This window comes from Benincasa hispida, chromosome 9, assembly GCF_027475165.1.
Source record: "Benincasa hispida cultivar pf3 chromosome 9, pf3_genome.v1.1, whole genome shotgun sequence".
Classification (NCBI taxonomy): domain Eukaryota; kingdom Viridiplantae; phylum Streptophyta; class Magnoliopsida; order Cucurbitales; family Cucurbitaceae; genus Benincasa; species Benincasa hispida.
In genome coordinates, this window is record NC_143486.1 from 69,596,745 (window position 1) to 69,614,350 (window position 17,606).

At 34.1% G+C, this 17,606-nt stretch overlaps 4 protein-coding genes across 5 annotated transcripts; all 4 read right to left on the reverse strand.

Annotated features, from left to right (window-relative positions):
* Positions 1–1,503: 1,503 nt before the first annotated feature.
* LOC120085101 (exosome complex exonuclease) lies at positions 1,504–3,990 on the reverse strand. Its single transcript, XM_039040960.2, has 2 exons — positions 3,147–3,990; positions 1,504–2,486 (listed from the first exon to the last, which is right to left on the reverse strand). The coding sequence occupies exons 1-2, from the start codon at positions 3,654–3,656 to the stop codon at positions 1,710–1,712; spliced, it is 1,287 nt and encodes a 428-aa protein (XP_038896888.2). The 5' UTR covers positions 3,657–3,990; the 3' UTR covers positions 1,504–1,709.
* Positions 3,991–5,127: 1,137 nt separating this feature from the next.
* On the reverse strand, positions 5,128–10,178 carry LOC120085705 (protein OVEREXPRESSOR OF CATIONIC PEROXIDASE 3-like). 2 transcript variants are annotated; one of them, XM_039041857.2, is made up of 5 exons: positions 9,769–10,178; positions 9,272–9,649; positions 8,121–8,426; positions 6,768–6,936; positions 5,128–5,650 (listed from the first exon to the last, which is right to left on the reverse strand). In XM_039041857.2, the coding sequence occupies exons 1-4, from the start codon at positions 9,982–9,984 to the stop codon at positions 6,796–6,798; spliced, it is 1,041 nt and encodes a 346-aa protein (XP_038897785.1). In that variant the 5' UTR covers positions 9,985–10,178; the 3' UTR covers positions 5,128–5,650; positions 6,768–6,795. The 2 variants fall into 2 exon arrangements, with proteins under 2 accessions (XP_038897785.1, XP_038897784.1); XM_039041856.2 differs by having other exon boundaries at positions 5,128–5,655.
* A 532-nt stretch (positions 10,179–10,710) lies between these two features.
* On the reverse strand, positions 10,711–11,640 carry LOC120084845 (U-box domain-containing protein 8-like). Its single transcript, XM_039040662.2, has one exon. It carries the CDS (start codon positions 11,638–11,640, stop codon positions 10,711–10,713), a length of 930 nt encoding a protein of 309 aa, XP_038896590.2.
* Positions 11,641–12,651: 1,011 nt separating this feature from the next.
* On the reverse strand, positions 12,652–15,028 carry LOC120085706 (Cytochrome bd ubiquinol oxidase, 14kDa subunit). Its single transcript, XM_039041859.2, has 4 exons — positions 14,713–15,028; positions 14,464–14,621; positions 14,087–14,134; positions 12,652–12,916 (listed from the first exon to the last, which is right to left on the reverse strand). The coding sequence occupies exons 1-4, from the start codon at positions 14,804–14,806 to the stop codon at positions 12,848–12,850; spliced, it is 369 nt and encodes a 122-aa protein (XP_038897787.1). The 5' UTR covers positions 14,807–15,028; the 3' UTR covers positions 12,652–12,847.
* Positions 15,029–17,606: the final 2,578 nt, after the last annotated feature.

Genomic DNA, 17,606 nt, shown 5'->3' on the forward strand with positions numbered 1-17,606 from the left:
GATTGACCATCAACTATCAGAGACGCGTATGATCCACAACACGAATGGCCTTAAATCGTATATCCCATAGGCTGTAAAAATCAATTTATGAGTTCGAACCATCTAAATACATTTCAGAGACTATATTTTTAGATTTATAGGCAGACACTTTTCAAATTTGTATTAAATTTCATTCTAATCATTGGACTTCCTAGTTTGTTGAGAGAATGAGATTAGCTATCAAGCTTTCCTAATTTTGAAAAAAACAAAAAGGAGCTTCACTAGTTTTTGATCTCTTGATACATTTTTTTTTCTGCAAATAAAGAAACAGAGTTAAACACATTTGCAAAGCTGGAGACGCCAAAACACCAAGTTTTCCCAAAAACCACTTTCTTAACCTGCCTACATTAGATCGAACACTAGTAAAAAATTCACAAACATAATAAAACATTTGTTGTATTGCCTTGATTTTAAACTACTTTGACCATTTCTTAGGTTCATCAATTTAAACTTGTTGCAGCCTAAAAAGAAGACCTATCATTGCATTTTACTAATGGAAGGGTGATCAAAGCGTCAGGAAAAGAAAATGCAGGTCGTTGCCAGTCAATGCCAAAGATGAATATTGATCTTCTTCTTGCAATCGATCAAAATCAATCGATGATCACTGGTGGTTGAAGTTTCGCTGTTGATTGAAGCTTTATTGATTTAGTGAGTAATCTTTTTTTCGTGTTGGGTTGATTTGAACGTGTCGGCTCACTATGCCATAGAATCTCAATTAGTGCATAAATTATGATTTTTTTTTAGAAAATATTTTTTTAAATAAAAATAAAAATAAACAAATAATCATCAACCAACTTAGTCGGCAAGACAGTCAACATGTCTCAATCAATTTAGCTACTGCAAACAAATCACAAAATTCTGTATACCAAAAGGTTCAAATATTTTTTTCGGATATTGTATTTATTTAGCATACGAAAATGAATATAGTTCTACTAACATAGTTATCGAACATTTAAGTCAAAAGTTCAACTCCTTGACTTTGCATATTATTAATATATATATATATAGTTTCTGTTTTTTTTTTAATAAATATTAATTATTATTAGTTTGAAGTTAATTTTTATCTAATTTGGTAAAATATTAATAATATTTTTTTACCCCAAAGACCCAATGACATTTATTGAATCATAAGAGTATTAAATGTGAACATTTAAAGTGCTCGGACTAAAATATGAAAAGTTCCAAATTATTTAGGATCAAAATAATATTTTAATCAAAACACTACATTTAATAAGTGCTTATAAAATAAGAGTAATGATTAACTGCACCTAGGTCCTAATCCCGTATTCCCCATTTTTATACACATAAAGGAATTTTTAAAAAAACAAATTGAAAAAATATAAAATTGTCACATGACAGTTTCTTATCGAGCAACTCCCTTGGAGATATAGTCCAGGAACACCCAAATATTTTCCATAAAACAATGATTCGCCTAAAAACATTACTTCTACTTGAAACCATTACTATCACGAGCATTGGTAATATATATATATATAAATCACCCAAAAACATCTCTCTCAAAAGTTCTCTCCTAGCTCAATAGTTAGCAAAGCATAAAACAACATAAATGAAGATAGAAGAGCTCTTCTTTTTTTTTTTTTAGTATTATTATTTTCTTCAGAACAAAAGCTATGGCCTATAGGAAATAAAATAATGAAGAGAGATGTTGGTTACAAATTGATCTCATGCAATAAATAAGCATTTCCTTTATAACTAAGCTGCCTATCCTCGGTCCCAACACAAAATAAATGGCCTTGCAATTCCAATTGTCCCTTCATTCCAGCTGTTTCCCAAACAAATTTAAAAAGCCCCATAACTCGATCAAGCTGCCTCATTCCATTCCAAACAATTTTCTCCTCATCAGAGCTCAAAACCCTCCCCATGAACAACAAAAACTTGTCATTCCCATCAGCCTTCAACAACCCACCACAAAGATCCACTTCAATATCCCTAAAATGCCCAAAAATATAGTATAGTAAAAGAGTGAATAAGCACCTGGATGAGTGGCCCAATGTCTTTGAAAGCTTCTTCTGCACCAAGCTTTCTTGATGACTGGCTTCCTTGTATCCAATACTTTTATCAGTCAACACATCTTTGATCTGGGAAAGCCCCTCTTTCATAACCTTAAGCTTTGTCACATAATGAACCAAACACTTCTCTTCTTTCAGACAGTCAATCAGATCGGTGAACATCTCGAGCATGTCTTCCCATCTCGGCGGTGCAGATGAATCGACAACGGCGGCTCGTAATGGCGCTGGCCGCATCCATGAAGTGAAGTGAGCATTTGAATTGGTGGCATCATCCAGAAACTTTAGGCAACTTGAAACTATCTGATGCCCCATTTTGATCCCTTTGTTGGTTGACTGACGAGATAATGGAACCAATTCCAAATTTAACTCTTTCAGCATATGATCCAATGCACCAGTCCAAATATGATGCTGTGTAACCTGTTTAAAGATCAAACATACACTAACCTAACTTTTGGGTTTCATAGTGATTTATCCCAATATCAAAAACAAACCATGGCTTGGCTTAAAGGGGTCTGGAGATTTTGAGCCTAAGGATCGATTTAAATTTCAGGGCAACCACTCACCGAGGATAATATTATAGTCATTATATTATCGATTAACCCAAAAACTTAAGTTAATGAGTGAAAGTAAATTTGATTTTTTATTAATACTCTAACACTCCCTCTCACTTGTAGACTTGAAATATGTAAATGATTCAATAAGTCGAAATCAATATCAATTGGAGAAGAAATAACATTACAAGGATTTGAACTTTGAATATAGGACCTCCTACTCTAATAGATGTTAAATCACCAATTGACCCAAAAACTTAAAATAAACTAAAGGGTAAAGGTAAATTTAATGCTATACCAATACTCTAACACTAACTTTTTCCTTTTGGATCATCTTATACGGTCAAGCATTGCGATTATTCTATGAAACTGGTTGAAGTAAGCATAACTCAATTCATATCAACAGTTTATGCATTTAACTTCACGAACCAAATTCATACTCAAGCTCACATGTGAGAAAAACAATAAGCATACATACACCAAGCTAAATATTTCCTAGGCTCTCTGCTTTTGAGCTCAAACTAACCTGTGGGCATATGGTGTGGCGCACCAGTTTCCTTTGTTGGGCAGAGACGTTGAGGAAGTTGCTGATCTTGGTGAGTGAATCAACAATCATTGGCTCTCGTTCACTTAAATTTCTGAACCATGCGTGAGGCTGGCAGGTTATAGAACTCGATACAGCCATCTCTGTTATTCTCCTCCGAGCCGTTGGAGAACCAATCAAGACTCCTACAAGGGACTTGAAAGTACGCATTCTCTGTTCAATTAGCTCGTCGATAATGGTCGAATCATCATTAACATTAACAAGTCGTCCATCGATCAAATCCACATTCTTCAACGAGCAGCTCAATTTCTTTATCTTCCGAAAAGCATTCTCGTACCATTCAGACGGTAACACCTCTTGATCGGCGGAGGAGTGCTCTGCGCAATGATACAACATAGAATTTGATTTCAAAGCTCCAAATCTCGTGTTATTGAGATGCTTTAGGCGAGAGATGAAGAACAGCCTCTGCAAATTCTTGTACGCCATAATCATGACTCGAAAGTCACTTCATGAATTTACACCCTAGTGGAACTCCGAGCTATAGCTTCAGTCTGCCATAGCCTGGAGCTTCAATGCAGCATTTTGTCGAACAGTTGGAGGGTGTACCCTTATAGAAAAGAAAATGGAGAATCTGGGTTGTTGAAATCCTTGTGTGACCAAATTGAAAGAGAGAACCTCGAGGATTGGTTACCGGAATTACAAGATTGATACGAAAATTAACGAAATCAAGCGAAGAGAAACTTATAGTGTCGGAAATTGTAGCCCTTGAGCAGAGTTCGCCTACCTGAAGTAAACAAATACTTATGTTTTTTTATTCACCCATTATATCCGATAAATTTATATGGATGACCTAAAAATTGGACCGAAAATATCAAATGATCCAATTTTTGAAAAAAAAATATCGCCCTCTGCTGACGTCAAATCCAGGTGAAATTACCAAAATATACTTGTGCGCACACGGAAAAGTATCTCACTCTCGCTTGGTCTCACTCTCTCTCTCGCTCGCTCTCTTTTTCTTTCTCGCTCTCCCTCTCTTTCTCTCTCTCGGTCTCGCTCTCTCTCTCGCTTTCTTTAGTGTTATCAACTTTTGGTTTTATTGAAATTGGTCAGAGAAAAGTTGCGAGCATCATCGGCAGAACAAGAATAAAGAATAAAAGATCAAAGGATAAATTTGTAACTTCAATCATCTATGACATCAGCAAAAGGTCATTTAACATTTTTTCTTTAAATTTTGGGTCATTTATCATTTTGGGCTTAATTTTTGGGCATCCATACAAATATTCCTTACGTCTATTCTAAATCTCGCAGTGATATTGATGTTGGCTACATTACACTATAATCATCAAGAGCTGAATTAACTTATCATGCAAACTCAAAAAAAAAAAAAAAAAAAAAAATCTATTATCTATAATTTAATAAAACCTTATAAATAACTTATATAATTTAATAAAATCCTTGCAAATAGTCCTTATCAATAGCCTATACGATTTAATAAAATCCTCATAAATAGTCTTTTTCGTATAAATTATTTATGAAAATTTTATCAAATCGTATGTACTAAATTCTAATTATAAGTTATAGGGACTAAATATTAACTTTCTTCAAACCATTTTTTAAATCATCAAATCATAGGGATTAAATTTACAATTTGAATAAAGTTAAATTTTAAATTTGTTCCCTAAACTTTTAAATGGTGGTTTAATAAATTTTTAAGCTTTCAATTTTTTTTGCTTCGCTGAGTCTTTGAAATTTTTTGTCTTATAAATCTCCACCTATTCGACATTTTCAAATTTTACTACTATATTATATAAAATTCAAAGTTTAGAGTTCTATTAATGAAATTTAATTTTATATCTAATAAATATATTAACTTAATTTTAAATATATGTTAAATATGTAAAAAATGTCACATAATTAAAAATTCAATAATCCATTAAAATACTTATATTAAAAAAACAATCTATTTAATACTTCCAAAGTCAAGCAAATTTATAACATTTCCATAAAATGATATTGTTCTCCAACAATTTCCTCTCCAAGAGGAATGGGTTATTACAATTAAATTCACAAACTCAAGAAGCAAACACCAATTTGGAGACCATAATTAACTTCACTACAATTGTGAATACACTGAATCAACATTTGAATATGTACCAAAGTCACTATTCATAACCTTATTCATGAGTAAACTAGCTCTCTTTTTGACTTTTGCTAATCCCCCTTAAAGAAAGATTAGCAGGCAACCTCAAAGCGTCTCTCAGACAACCTTCGCTTTCATCGAACAATCGCAAAAGGATCTCGATCTCACCTTCTTTACTGAGCATACACCTCATTAAACATTGAGATTACAATCTGATCGGTTTTTATCAAAGCTCTCAACCCCTCCTCAAATCAAGAAAGAGACCAAGAACAACAAGAGTAGTGCCAGTGAGATCCTCTCCGCTAGTACTCTCGACTACACTGATAAGAACTCGGATGGCTCCCGACTGAACTGCAATAGTGTAATTTCCATGAAACGGGCCTAGTTCAGCTATAGAACAAAGTGGGTGGTAGATTGAATCCAACATCTCTTAGTTCTTTATCAAATTCAACGCCCTTTATTTACCATTAGACCAACCTATAATAGTTAAGACCGGATTGAAAGGTTGTTGGTTCCTTTCAATCCATAAATTTTAAAAGTTGTATTTATAAAACAATTAATTTAAGAACCAAACTGACTTACCGACTGTGGTTCAAATCATCCTACTTTATTCAACTAATATATATCTATATATATATATGACAATTGCAAATATTGCAAGCTAAAAGTATTAGCAAATATAGCACAATCAAAAGAATTTGCAAATATAGTGAAATTTAAATCCAACTCTCAAAATCTATTAGTGATAGATAGACTATATCATTGATAAGAATCTATTAGTGATAGAGTTTATCACCGTTAAATTTTGTTATATTTGTAATTCTTTAAAAATGTTGCTATACACTCATTGTTAGCCCTAAAAGTGACACCCATTATAATAACCCTATTGCGAATACATTGCAACAAAGGAAATTATTTCATGTCATAAAACATAGTTTACCACTATTTTTTTTCCCATTAATATGTTGAGGGTAATGATTCCTTTGTATATGAGATATAGTATACCCAACCAAAACCATAACAAGTACAAGTACGAGTAATATAACAAAAATATGCTCCTTTGTCATTAATAATGAAACGTCTTACAGAAATCCTTCCCCAAAATTCTCAGTTAATATTATCAACTAATCAGAATAACACCTAGATATATGATTTTAAAAATATAATTATCAATTAATCACTTGAATATCTAATAGGGTAAAAGTAGCCAATTAGTGACTTCTAGTTCTCGCATAACCCAAAAAAGAAAAGGACTGTTCAATGTGACTATCTCGCATTTAGAATTCGAACTTTTCTCTGATCCATGCTAGGCATTCAAACAAAAGCCAACCTTTCACACACACTGCCAATGAAAGAATGAAATCTATAATACATTCATCTTTTCCCCATCTCGTTGAGTAATAGAAGAACACAAATGAAGTAATATATTCGAAATGAGTGCTAAATCAATAAAGAGAGCTAACCGTTAAGGCGTTTGATAGATGAAGAAGTTCAAACAGATTTAGGAGCAGACCGATCATAAGGCATGCGTTGATCAGGAACCCCATCTTCGACTCGCTTATCTTCAAACCATTTCACTATTCTTTTGCGAGGCAGATTCGTCACTTGGATGAGGCTACTAATCATCGCGTTCTGCATCGATTGTTCAAAGATGAAAAAGTTAGATAACACCTACAAAATAACATGCAACTTAATGTATTAATCTAAATAGAACTCGACCTATAACTATATTGAAGATCGATAGTTTGATCCTCCATCCCAACCCACTCCTACAATTGTTGGGTTCGAAATAATATGCTATAGAATGCAAAATTTTCACTACTGCTAAATTCTACCGTTATAACCTATGTTTTTGTAAATTTATGAGATTTTTGAAGCAAAGTAGAGGATACAAAACAAGTCATAAGTTTAAGCAAGGCAGGAAATATTCATGAGCACGCACAAAAAGAATAAGTTTAATGAGAAGGCCAAAGATCTTCAACCTAAGGCTGGGATGAGGTATTTGTCCCTAGGACTTGATTAGTGTTCATTATCATGCCCTTCAACTTGTAGACCATTTGGTATTCCCAATATAGAGTTCTTAAAACATTTTTTAAGAAGTCAATCCAAACCAGCTCTTAGAGTTGTGTTAACTGATTTCATGCATCCACACACACATACAAATATATATCAAAGATACAAATGTAAACCATTGGTTCGTTTCCAGTGTGTCCTAACAACATTGATGATATCCTTGCATCCCTTTGGATGAGTTATCCTTTTGATGGTTCTAAACAGATGATTTGGATAGCCATTACGCATGCATTCTTTTGGACTCTTTGGGGGTGAGTGCCATTTGTTTAGAGATTCTTTCTCATCTTCTGATTACTTTATGGATTCGATGTTGTCTACTGCTTTCTATTGGTGCAAAACTAAGCACCTTTTTGCTCATTTTAGTCTATCTTATCTTTGCTCGTTTCAACGGCTTAGATGTTGTAATCACATATAGGTGTGGGAGTTTCTCCTATTTCATTTATCAATGAAATGTTTCTTATCAAAAAAAAAAAAAAAGAAAGAAAGAAAGAAAGAAAAATGTAAACCGTTTTCAAACATTACTATCCAGCTAGCATCTCAGGATATTTCGATATTTGATAATCATGTTCATTCAACAAAACTTTTTAAAGGCAATGTGAGGAGCTCTACCAAGAGATCTAACACAAGATTCAAAATTCCTTTATTCTTTTCTCCATAAAACTGGCAAAGGAATCAGATACTCAGAATGTAAAGACTTTACCAACTTCCTTTGAGGCACAACTACGGGAGGAAACTATACTTACAGTGGGCCGCTTTGTTCTTCGATAAACTCTTTCAAGAGTTTCAATCTGAACCTTCTTCAGTCTCTTTTGAGCAGCCCAGCTCTGTTGCATGACATGAACAGGCACCTTCACCCCTTCCGTCTCTTCTGCAGTGTCCACTACTATGGGTTCTTCATCAGTAGTTTGTAATGTCTTAGTTTCTAGAATTGTTGGTTTAGGAGTGTCTGGAAGAGTAGCACTCAACATTAGAAGACTAGGTGGTGGTTCACGAAGCAAATTGAGAACAACGGCCCTATCAAGACAAAGCTCAGCAGCAAGACTCTTGATCTGCAAAGTAAAGAATGCATTAGCCGTCAGCAAGATAGATTTGCAAAGTAAACACTGCATTAACATTTAGGAAGACTCTTCGTCAGTAAAGTAAACACTACGTTGAGTACACGAGTCTTTTTATATGGATGAACTAAAAAGTCATGTGGAGATGATATTTGACTGGTTTCACAAAATAAGTTTTTCTGACATCATCGAACGTGTTATTTATTCTCGGGCTCTCTCCCTTTTTCCATCTTGCTCTCGCTTCCTATGTTCCCTCCTCTCGCTCTCGCTCATGCTCCCCACTTTTCCCTTCGCTCTCTATTTGACTATTTTGTCCTCACTCCCGCTCCCTATTTTCCCTCACTTTTAGCTCCCTATTTTTTGCTAAAAGGCTCGGTACACTAAAATCTCATTTAGGTATCAATCATTTGGTCTATTGTCAGAGTATTGATATAATAATAAATCTTGAGCTTTTGGGTCAACCGCTAATTTAAAACAGTATCAAAGTCCATGAAGTCCAAACAATCATTCAATCCAAAAACAAAAATTGAGATCCGATCCAAGAACGGTGAACTCAACGACTCAACGAAGCACCATCTTAAAATGGGGCGTATTGAAGATCCCATGTTGAAAAATGGAGGAACCTAACCATCTTAATAAAATACACAAGGCTCACCAAAATGAAAATGCGGGTGACTTGACACCATGTTATCTAATATCAGTCAAAATATTCAAAATGCGTCTTATTCCAAACCGAACTGATTCAAAAAGTTTTTGTGCTTTCTAGTTTCCCAATCAGTCGCAACGAAAACCACAGGTGAATTATATTGCATAAAAGGCTGAAGGATTGAGAAACTCACGCTAGTTTTACGGCGGCCTTTCTTCAAAGCCGAGGCTAGTCGTCGAAGTTGCCAGTTCTTAAGTTTTACAGGCATTTCCTCTTCTTCAGTATCCTCGAAAACTTCTTCTTCTTCTTCTTCTTCTTCTTCTTCTTCTTCTTCTTCTTCTTCTTCTTCTCCTGCTTCTTCTTCTTCATCATCAACATCGATTCCAAGTGCTAACCCTAGCTCGCGCTCTAGTCTGGCAAGGTCCTCTTCGCTAAACTCATCCTCTTCACCGACATCCATGGAAGGCGCGTCATTTTTGAGATCTTCTTCCAATTGCCTAAACAACAACTCAAGAGCATCCTCCTCTACCTCCTCCTCCTCGTCCCTAGCTTCTTTCGGAATCAAATTTCTCTGCAGAAAATAGAGTAGAATAACAAAAATTTGAAGTTTAGGATAAGCTTAGTTCCACACTCATGCCAGTGCAAGACAAACAATTCAAAATAAGATCACTACGATTTATAGATATCTACCTTCTTCTTCTTCGAAGACGATGAAGACGAACTGACTGATGAATTTTGGTTCCGACGGCGAGCAAATGTAAGCGATAGAGTGTGACGAACCGGAGGAAGACGCAGAAGACTAGAATAGGATGGAAAGGGCCGGCAAAAGAAGAAGCTATCTCGGCTAGAAATCGACGGCGAACCTGGAAGAGCTTCCGGTGCCTTCACCGGCGCTGAAAGAAACATCGGTCGATTTATGTCGACAGACACCGTGTTCGATTTCGATTCGACCAATATCAAACGGCAAGATGATAAACCTTCCGGTTCTCTTCTAAACGACGCAGTTTACTAACACATACGGATATTTTATTTTATTTTCCTATTTGGTGGACCTATATTTCGAAATGGGTAACATTTAGGTGCTTTTCCTCTCCCCTCACTCACGCAAATATTTATATATATCTCATTAAAATATTTTAAAAACAAATAAAAATAGTTTGCCACATGTAATATCATGATAAGACAATTTAGTGAGATGCACGTATAAAATTTTCTAATTTTTTTTCTTTTAAAATTTTATTAAATAATAATAATAATTTTTATGAAAAAATACTATAGGAATATACTTTTCAATTTATTGCAAATATGTGAATGGATAATAAAAGGATTTTGAGAAAATTCAACAATAAAGCAACCCTAAAGACTAAATTAAAATTTTATAAGAACTAAAAGAGTACAATTAGACATTTGTGGTCTCAAATTTAAACCTCCCTATATGCTAAGACAGTATTTCAACCTACAAGTAATAAACAAGCAAATTCATAAGATTTCCATAAAATGATATTGTTCTCCACAATTTCCTCTATGGGTTATTGCAATTAAATCGACAAACTCAAGAAACAAACACCAATTTGGAGACCTTAATTAACTTCACGACCATTGTGTTCACCAATTTGGAGACCTTAATTAACTTCACGACCATTGTGAATACACTGAATCAGCAGTTGAATATGTCTCAAAGTCACTATTCATGACCTTATTCAGGAGTAAACTAGCTCTCTCTCTAGCTTTTGTTGATCCTCTTACAGAAAGATCAGCAACAACACCCAAAAACTCGGGCAATCTCAAAGCTTCTCTCAGACAACCTTCGCTTTCATCGAACAATCGCAAAAGGATCTCGGTCGCACCTTCTTTACTAAGCATACACCTTCCTTTCAGCACATTAAACATTGAGTTTACAATCCGATCAGTTTTTATCAAAGCTCTCAACCCCTCCTCAAATCTAGCCAAGAGACCAAGAACAACAAGAGCAGTTCCAGCAAGATCCTCTCCGCTAGTACTCTCGACTACACTGATAAGAACTCGGATGGCTCCTGATCGAACTGCAACAGTGCAATTTCCATGAAACTGGCCTAGTTCAGCTAAAGAACAGAGAAGGTGATGGGCTGCAGGAACAGTAGGGACTGAAAGTGCTCTAACCAATAACTGTATTGTCCCTGCTACACCAAACTTAGCTTTGTTTTTGTCTAGCATTGCAAGGCTGCAAATCAACGAGGAAGATAGTTTGACGGTGTTGGGCGAGCCTAGGGAAATAAGTGTATTGAGATGGTAAATGGTTTCCATTGATGCAAGAAGCTTCTTCATGTCATGGTTCAGAGAAAGATTGAAGAGAATGGACAATGAAAGAGATTGGATGGTGGAGGAAGATGATTTGGAGAGATCAATAAGAATTGAAATCGATCCATCTACTTGAACAAGCAAGTTCCTGTATAGAGGACTAACCTGAGTAATGGTGACCAAGTTTTGAAGAGCCTTTTCCTGAACTTCGTGATCATCCGACCGCGCACCGGCCATACACTCTGTTATAGTTTTATGTGCAGTAGCAACGCTCATGGATCTCATGGAACAGGATGAGTGGAAAGATGCAACTGACATGATGATCAGAAAATATTCTTGCAAAAAGCATGGATAATGCAAGCCTAGCGGTTTGAGAATGACTTCAATTTCTAAGCTGCAATATAAATTGAAGGCTCTATTTTCTAGTGAGATAAGATAAAATTATCTTGTGGCTGGACTTTTGGAACCATCATTTCGATGTTACCAAAGCATGGGTATATTCTAGTTTTGGTCCTTAAAGAAATTCAACATATGACAGAAAATGATCCAATCATCCAAGAGCCAGGCCGGAGATATAAAGAAATGTCACCCGGTAGTATGGATCAGTCCAAGAAGCTGAAAACAAGCAAGTCAAGTCGCACCACATAGTTGATTACTCCCTAAAAAAAGCAATCGATCATAAATTAGAATAGCCCCTCTCTGGATCTTGTTTGGAGAGAGAGAGAGAGAGAGAGAGTACGCAGACAACTAAACACTTAAAAAAGCAGTCTATACACCTTTTAGAGCTTGGGCAAGAAAACAAGTATAGAAACCTTCTTTTTTTTCTTTTGCATTCAGACGAACTCTATTCATGATATACAACTCTACCAAAGTTCTCAGATGGCAACATCTTCTGTGTTGAAAAAGAAGAGAGAAAGAAAGAATGGGAAGAGAAGAGAGCATAATTGGAATGTCCGGCTTTACAGGGCAAAAAAGTGGGGCTCCGGTGAGACAAACCAAAATAGATGGGCGCAAGGAAATGCACGGAAAATATGCAGTGGGATGTATTGCATCATTCAAGAAGATGCGAAAAGTCGCAAGAGACAGGGAAAAAAAAGACTCACGAGAAGGATAATGAAGAGGCCAGAGTTGTTCCTTCCTGAGGACGTTGCCCTCTGCCATCATTATCAACAGCCAAGTTCACTAGGGGAAACTGATGAAATTTGCAGGAGAAAATCATATGCATTTAATATTTGGAGATTGTGAGAAGGATTAATTGTAAGGGAGGCAAAAATCTCATATTAAATCCAATCAAGATGATAAAACAAGTTTCGCACTTATTATATATCAATAATGACTCAAACATATGGTGAATGAAACTTTGGTAATGAAATACAAAAGTTGGAAACAAACAAATGATGGAGAGATGTTCCAATCCATCAACATATGGAAGAAACTGTGTCTTAAACGACATTTACTCCATCAAAAAATAACTATGAAAAGCAGAAATAGCTTAAGGAATGGTGCGCTGGTAAAGAGGCAATGCTCCCAATGCCTCACGTTCTGCTCTTTCCTTCTTTACCTGCAAAACATACCCAAAGCGGAAGAAAAATGACCTTTAGCTTCATTCACTCAGCTTTCTCCAGTTTAATAAAGATAAATATCAACAGAGATCGATACTAAATGAGATTGTTTAATTACTAAACAAAGTCATTTAACCTAAAGTTCAAAGGGAAAATGCTAAAGAAGCCATGTACCAACAGTCTAGCAAGACATCGGATGAAATTTAGCGGAATAAGATAGGTCGACATCAAGTAGAAAGCAATGGTAGGATGTGCCACACACAATCCCCACACTATTCACTAAGTAGTATTACAAGAAATCAAAGGAGTTGTAGCACGCATATGCAGCATCTGCGGCCCTACTTCCTGCTATACACAGTTTAAATTAACACAAATTTCATTCACCTAAACTGAGTCATGAATATTAAACAATCTAACACAACGAGTAGAACAACCGAGCAGGTTAATTTGCACTGGTCATCAAATCATCAACCTTGCTCTGTCTTATTTTTATCCAGCCTTCCATACTCGCCAGTAAATAAAAATCAAAGAATCCCGACTAATCAAACCAAAAAAGTAATAATAATTACCAACACATTTTACTTTATTTGCATGTGATAAAGCAATTTCACTCGTATAATATTTTTGAAAATAATATAAAAATTAGGATTAACAACAAAGATGGTAGTGCATGAAAATCACTTGTATAAACTCGTATAATGTTACAATCAGAACAGAACAAGAATTCAACCACAAACAAAGGCCTACACAAGTCATTTATTTGCTTTAAAAGAAAACACATCCAGGATTCATACATATATTACCCAAAAGCTGATATCTATCTAGATCATGAAACCTGAAATCACGAAAAGGACAACAGAGGACAGAACGAGAAATCTCGAAGGGGAAATTGATAAAATTAGAACTACAATAGATAAACAATTCAACTACAATGCAAGTACATAGCAAGATACCATCTAGGCTAACAGATGGTAAATAATATCAAAATCAATAACTCCCAAATACGGGTCAGAAGATACAAAACTCTAAGAACCATGACTGACACTACGATATAGAGCAGCTGCCTCATTTCCATGAACACAGCCAGACATTTTTCACTCTTTTTTTACCACACATTTTTTTCAATTTAAATAATAAAGCGGGAGATCTGAAATAATGGAAAAACTTACAAGTTCCAGCATATCCTGGAGATAGCTCCTGAATGGTGTTTGCATGGCCTGCCAAAAGATTGAAATAATTCAAACTAATAACCATCTAACTACTATTTAGAATTCAACATCCTGTGCTTAGGTGGGGAAAAACAACAAAACCCAATACAGTCAAGAGTTAGTTCCCAATGACCATGAAAAATTATAGAAATTTAACCATAAAAAAGATACTAGATTTCGAGAATATTGCACGCTCAATAATTAAATTAAGAGCATGTTGAATACAGAAATAAAACTGAAGATTATTCGGATATGATAAACATATAACGCATTTCTGTTTTTTCGGCGAGGCTCGAACCGATCTAATGAAGAGATAAACATCTATAGTAGGAAAAAACCTGAAGATCATCAGGAAGGTACTGGTGCTTCATGGAAAGGTCCATGGCCCGCTTCAAACGCTGATTGCGCGCATCAACAACCTCCCTGGGGAGTCGATTCAAAGCCTCCTTCACATCAATATCATAATATGGATCATACAGGTCGTCGTATCGAAGACCTAACATAGTAATACAACCCAAAATCAATCTCCACGGATCAAAATTCGAAATCAACGCCATAGAAAAAGAAACGATTAGGGTTTCAATTACCATAATTACGGAGGCGTTGGGTGAGCGCTTTCATGTGTTGACGAGCAAACCAGTTCTTCTTTGGGTCGATGAAGGACTGCAAAAAGGACGCCATTTCGATCTCTCTCCTTTCTTCCTCCGCAAAAGTTTACTCTGATTTTTCTCAGTTCCCACTTCGGTTTCGCCTCTCTCCGGTTTTCTGGAAGAATCGTCTGGTCGAGGTGTTTGCTCGTATAATTTTACGACGGATGCGAAATTATAATGTTCAAACGGATCGGCCCATTAGTTAGGTATACGGCTCAATAATATATTAGGCCCAAACTTCTCAACTGACCTTAACCGGCTGTTTGGGGACTAAGTTAGATATGACATCTACGTGTATGTACAAATTTGGTCTAAGTTTATATGTCTATATTTTGGATTTACATATTTAGAGGATTTGATACAGTTTTTTTAGTCTCATTTGATAATCATTTATTTTCTTTTTTTTTAAATTAAGTTTATAGACATTATTTCTACCCCAAATTTCTTCATTTGTTACTTATTTTTTATCAATAGTTTAAAAACCAAGCCAAAATTTGAAACTAAAAAAATAGTTTTAAATGCTCGTTTTTGTTTTTGGAATTTGACTAAGAATTTAACTATTGTACTGAAGATATATGCAAATTACAGTAGGAAATAAGCTTAATTTTTAAAACCAAAACACCAAGGTTGAAACGGTTACCAAATGAAACCTAAATAATATGCTTTTATGATTGCTTTTTTTGTTTTAAATCTTTTTTATTCAATAATTGTGTCCATTTTTGTGTCGAATAAAATATGGATTGCAATTTTTTTCTTTGATTTTTTTAAAGTTTTTATTTATTTCTTTCTTTTGTTTTATTATTTTTGTAATGAATAACAATTAACCCACTACATTTATTGCATGAATATCGTTAAATAAAATGCGAAACAAAAAAGAAATCAAAATTTTTTATTCCTAATTTTTCTCCATAAATTTTATCATCGTCTTCTTCTTCCTGTTGATGCTCTGTATTTTTCTTTGTTATGATTTTTTTCAATTGAATCACTCTCATTATCTTAGCAGCCAATGAAATGTCACTGCAATTCTTCAACAATTTCACTTTCATTTCCTTCAAATTTAGAGGATCATCAGACACAAATCTCAATTTTTCATTAATAATTGCCAGAAAATGTTCGAAGAAAAAAATCTTCATTTTATAGGTTTTTTTGTTACATACTTTTCAACTACAAACTTGTTTTTCTAACTATTCTTAACAGTAATTTAATGTATTCAATTAAATAGAAATATATTTTACAATTTTCTAGATAAACAATAAGAATAAGAGAGACACACAACAATAAAGTAATAGGGGGAATTTCATTCAAACATGAAATCCATATATAAAAGTGTATAACTCCTCCTATCGGGATTATTCAATAACTACTCCCTATAAGAAAAGGAAGTTAACAACTCTTCCGAACAACGTGCTCAAATATCAATTTCTCAACAAGGATAAACAATATATTTCAAACTCAATATCCTTTTGTTCAAAACTTTCAATGAAAAACACAAGGATAGAGCAAGCATCTAATTGACCAAAAAGCTAAATAATAAGTAATGAAGACAAATACTACATAGATATATAAACAAATATTACTCATGGCATTAGATTCCATACTCAATGTAATTCAATAAGTCAATTTCAAACATCCCAAATTCATTCAATAAATTAAATTTTCACAAAAGAAACCAATAGAAATACTTATCTCAACAATTCAATAAAATATATAAAGTTACTAAATATGTCATTTCCTTTGTTGGATCCAAACAAGCCATAAAAGTTGCTCGACTCATTTGAAGTCCAAGCAACAATTGTTTCTTGAATCACACTTACAATGAAAACTCAACCAAAAGATTTGGGTACCCATTTGTTAGGTCTTTCAATGTTAGTGGGCAATGATTTTTTAACCCATTTCAAATTAGTTCCACAATTACCATCATTCATCTTTGGCAAACAACAAGTATAATATTAATAATCAATTTTGCCACAAGAATAACATACAACATTAGGCAAAACTTTCTTTTAACTAGTTGATTTCGTACCTTATTTCTATTAAAAAAAAAATATTTCTAGGAGCATTTTTCAATTTAAAGCAATTTGGTCTAATATGACCTTTAATTCCACAAAAATGACATATAGGCACAAATTTCTAATATTTCCATGTTTAGGCACACATAGGTTACATACAATTAGTTTTGACATGGAAATGATAGGGTACAAAATTTGATTTTTCAAACATAGGTTTAACCTTTTTATGCTTATATTCAAATTTCACATTATGAGCACATTTTGATCTAGCATGAAATTATTTATACACACACTTTGAATTTTTATGAATATATTTAATTTTTTCATGCCTTGGCACAAATTTAGGTTCAACAACATTAGATACATTAGGCAAAATATCTTGGGACATACAAGATTTACCTAGGTCAATAATCTTATCTAGTCTTTGTGTACCAATAGTCAATTTCTTAATAGATTCTTTTGCAATTTCAAACTCTTTAGTACCAAGCAATTTTTTTTCTTTAAGCACATGTAAAATATCGTTTTTTTTCATGATTGTCACATTCAATAAACTTAATTTTATCAACAAGAGAAAATTTATCTTTTTCTAAAGAACTATTGCTAGTTTCCAACTCAATAATTCTATTGTTCAATTTGGCAATTTCATCATTTAATTACAAAGTACAAAATTTAAATTTCTCGTTTTCATTTCTCAAGTCATTCAATAAAACATTCATTCCAAACGATAAAGATTTGGGATCATCGTTCACTTTTTCAAGAATTCAATACAATTTTCTCATTACAAACTTTTATCCTCAATACTCAAGACATTATGTTTCTTTG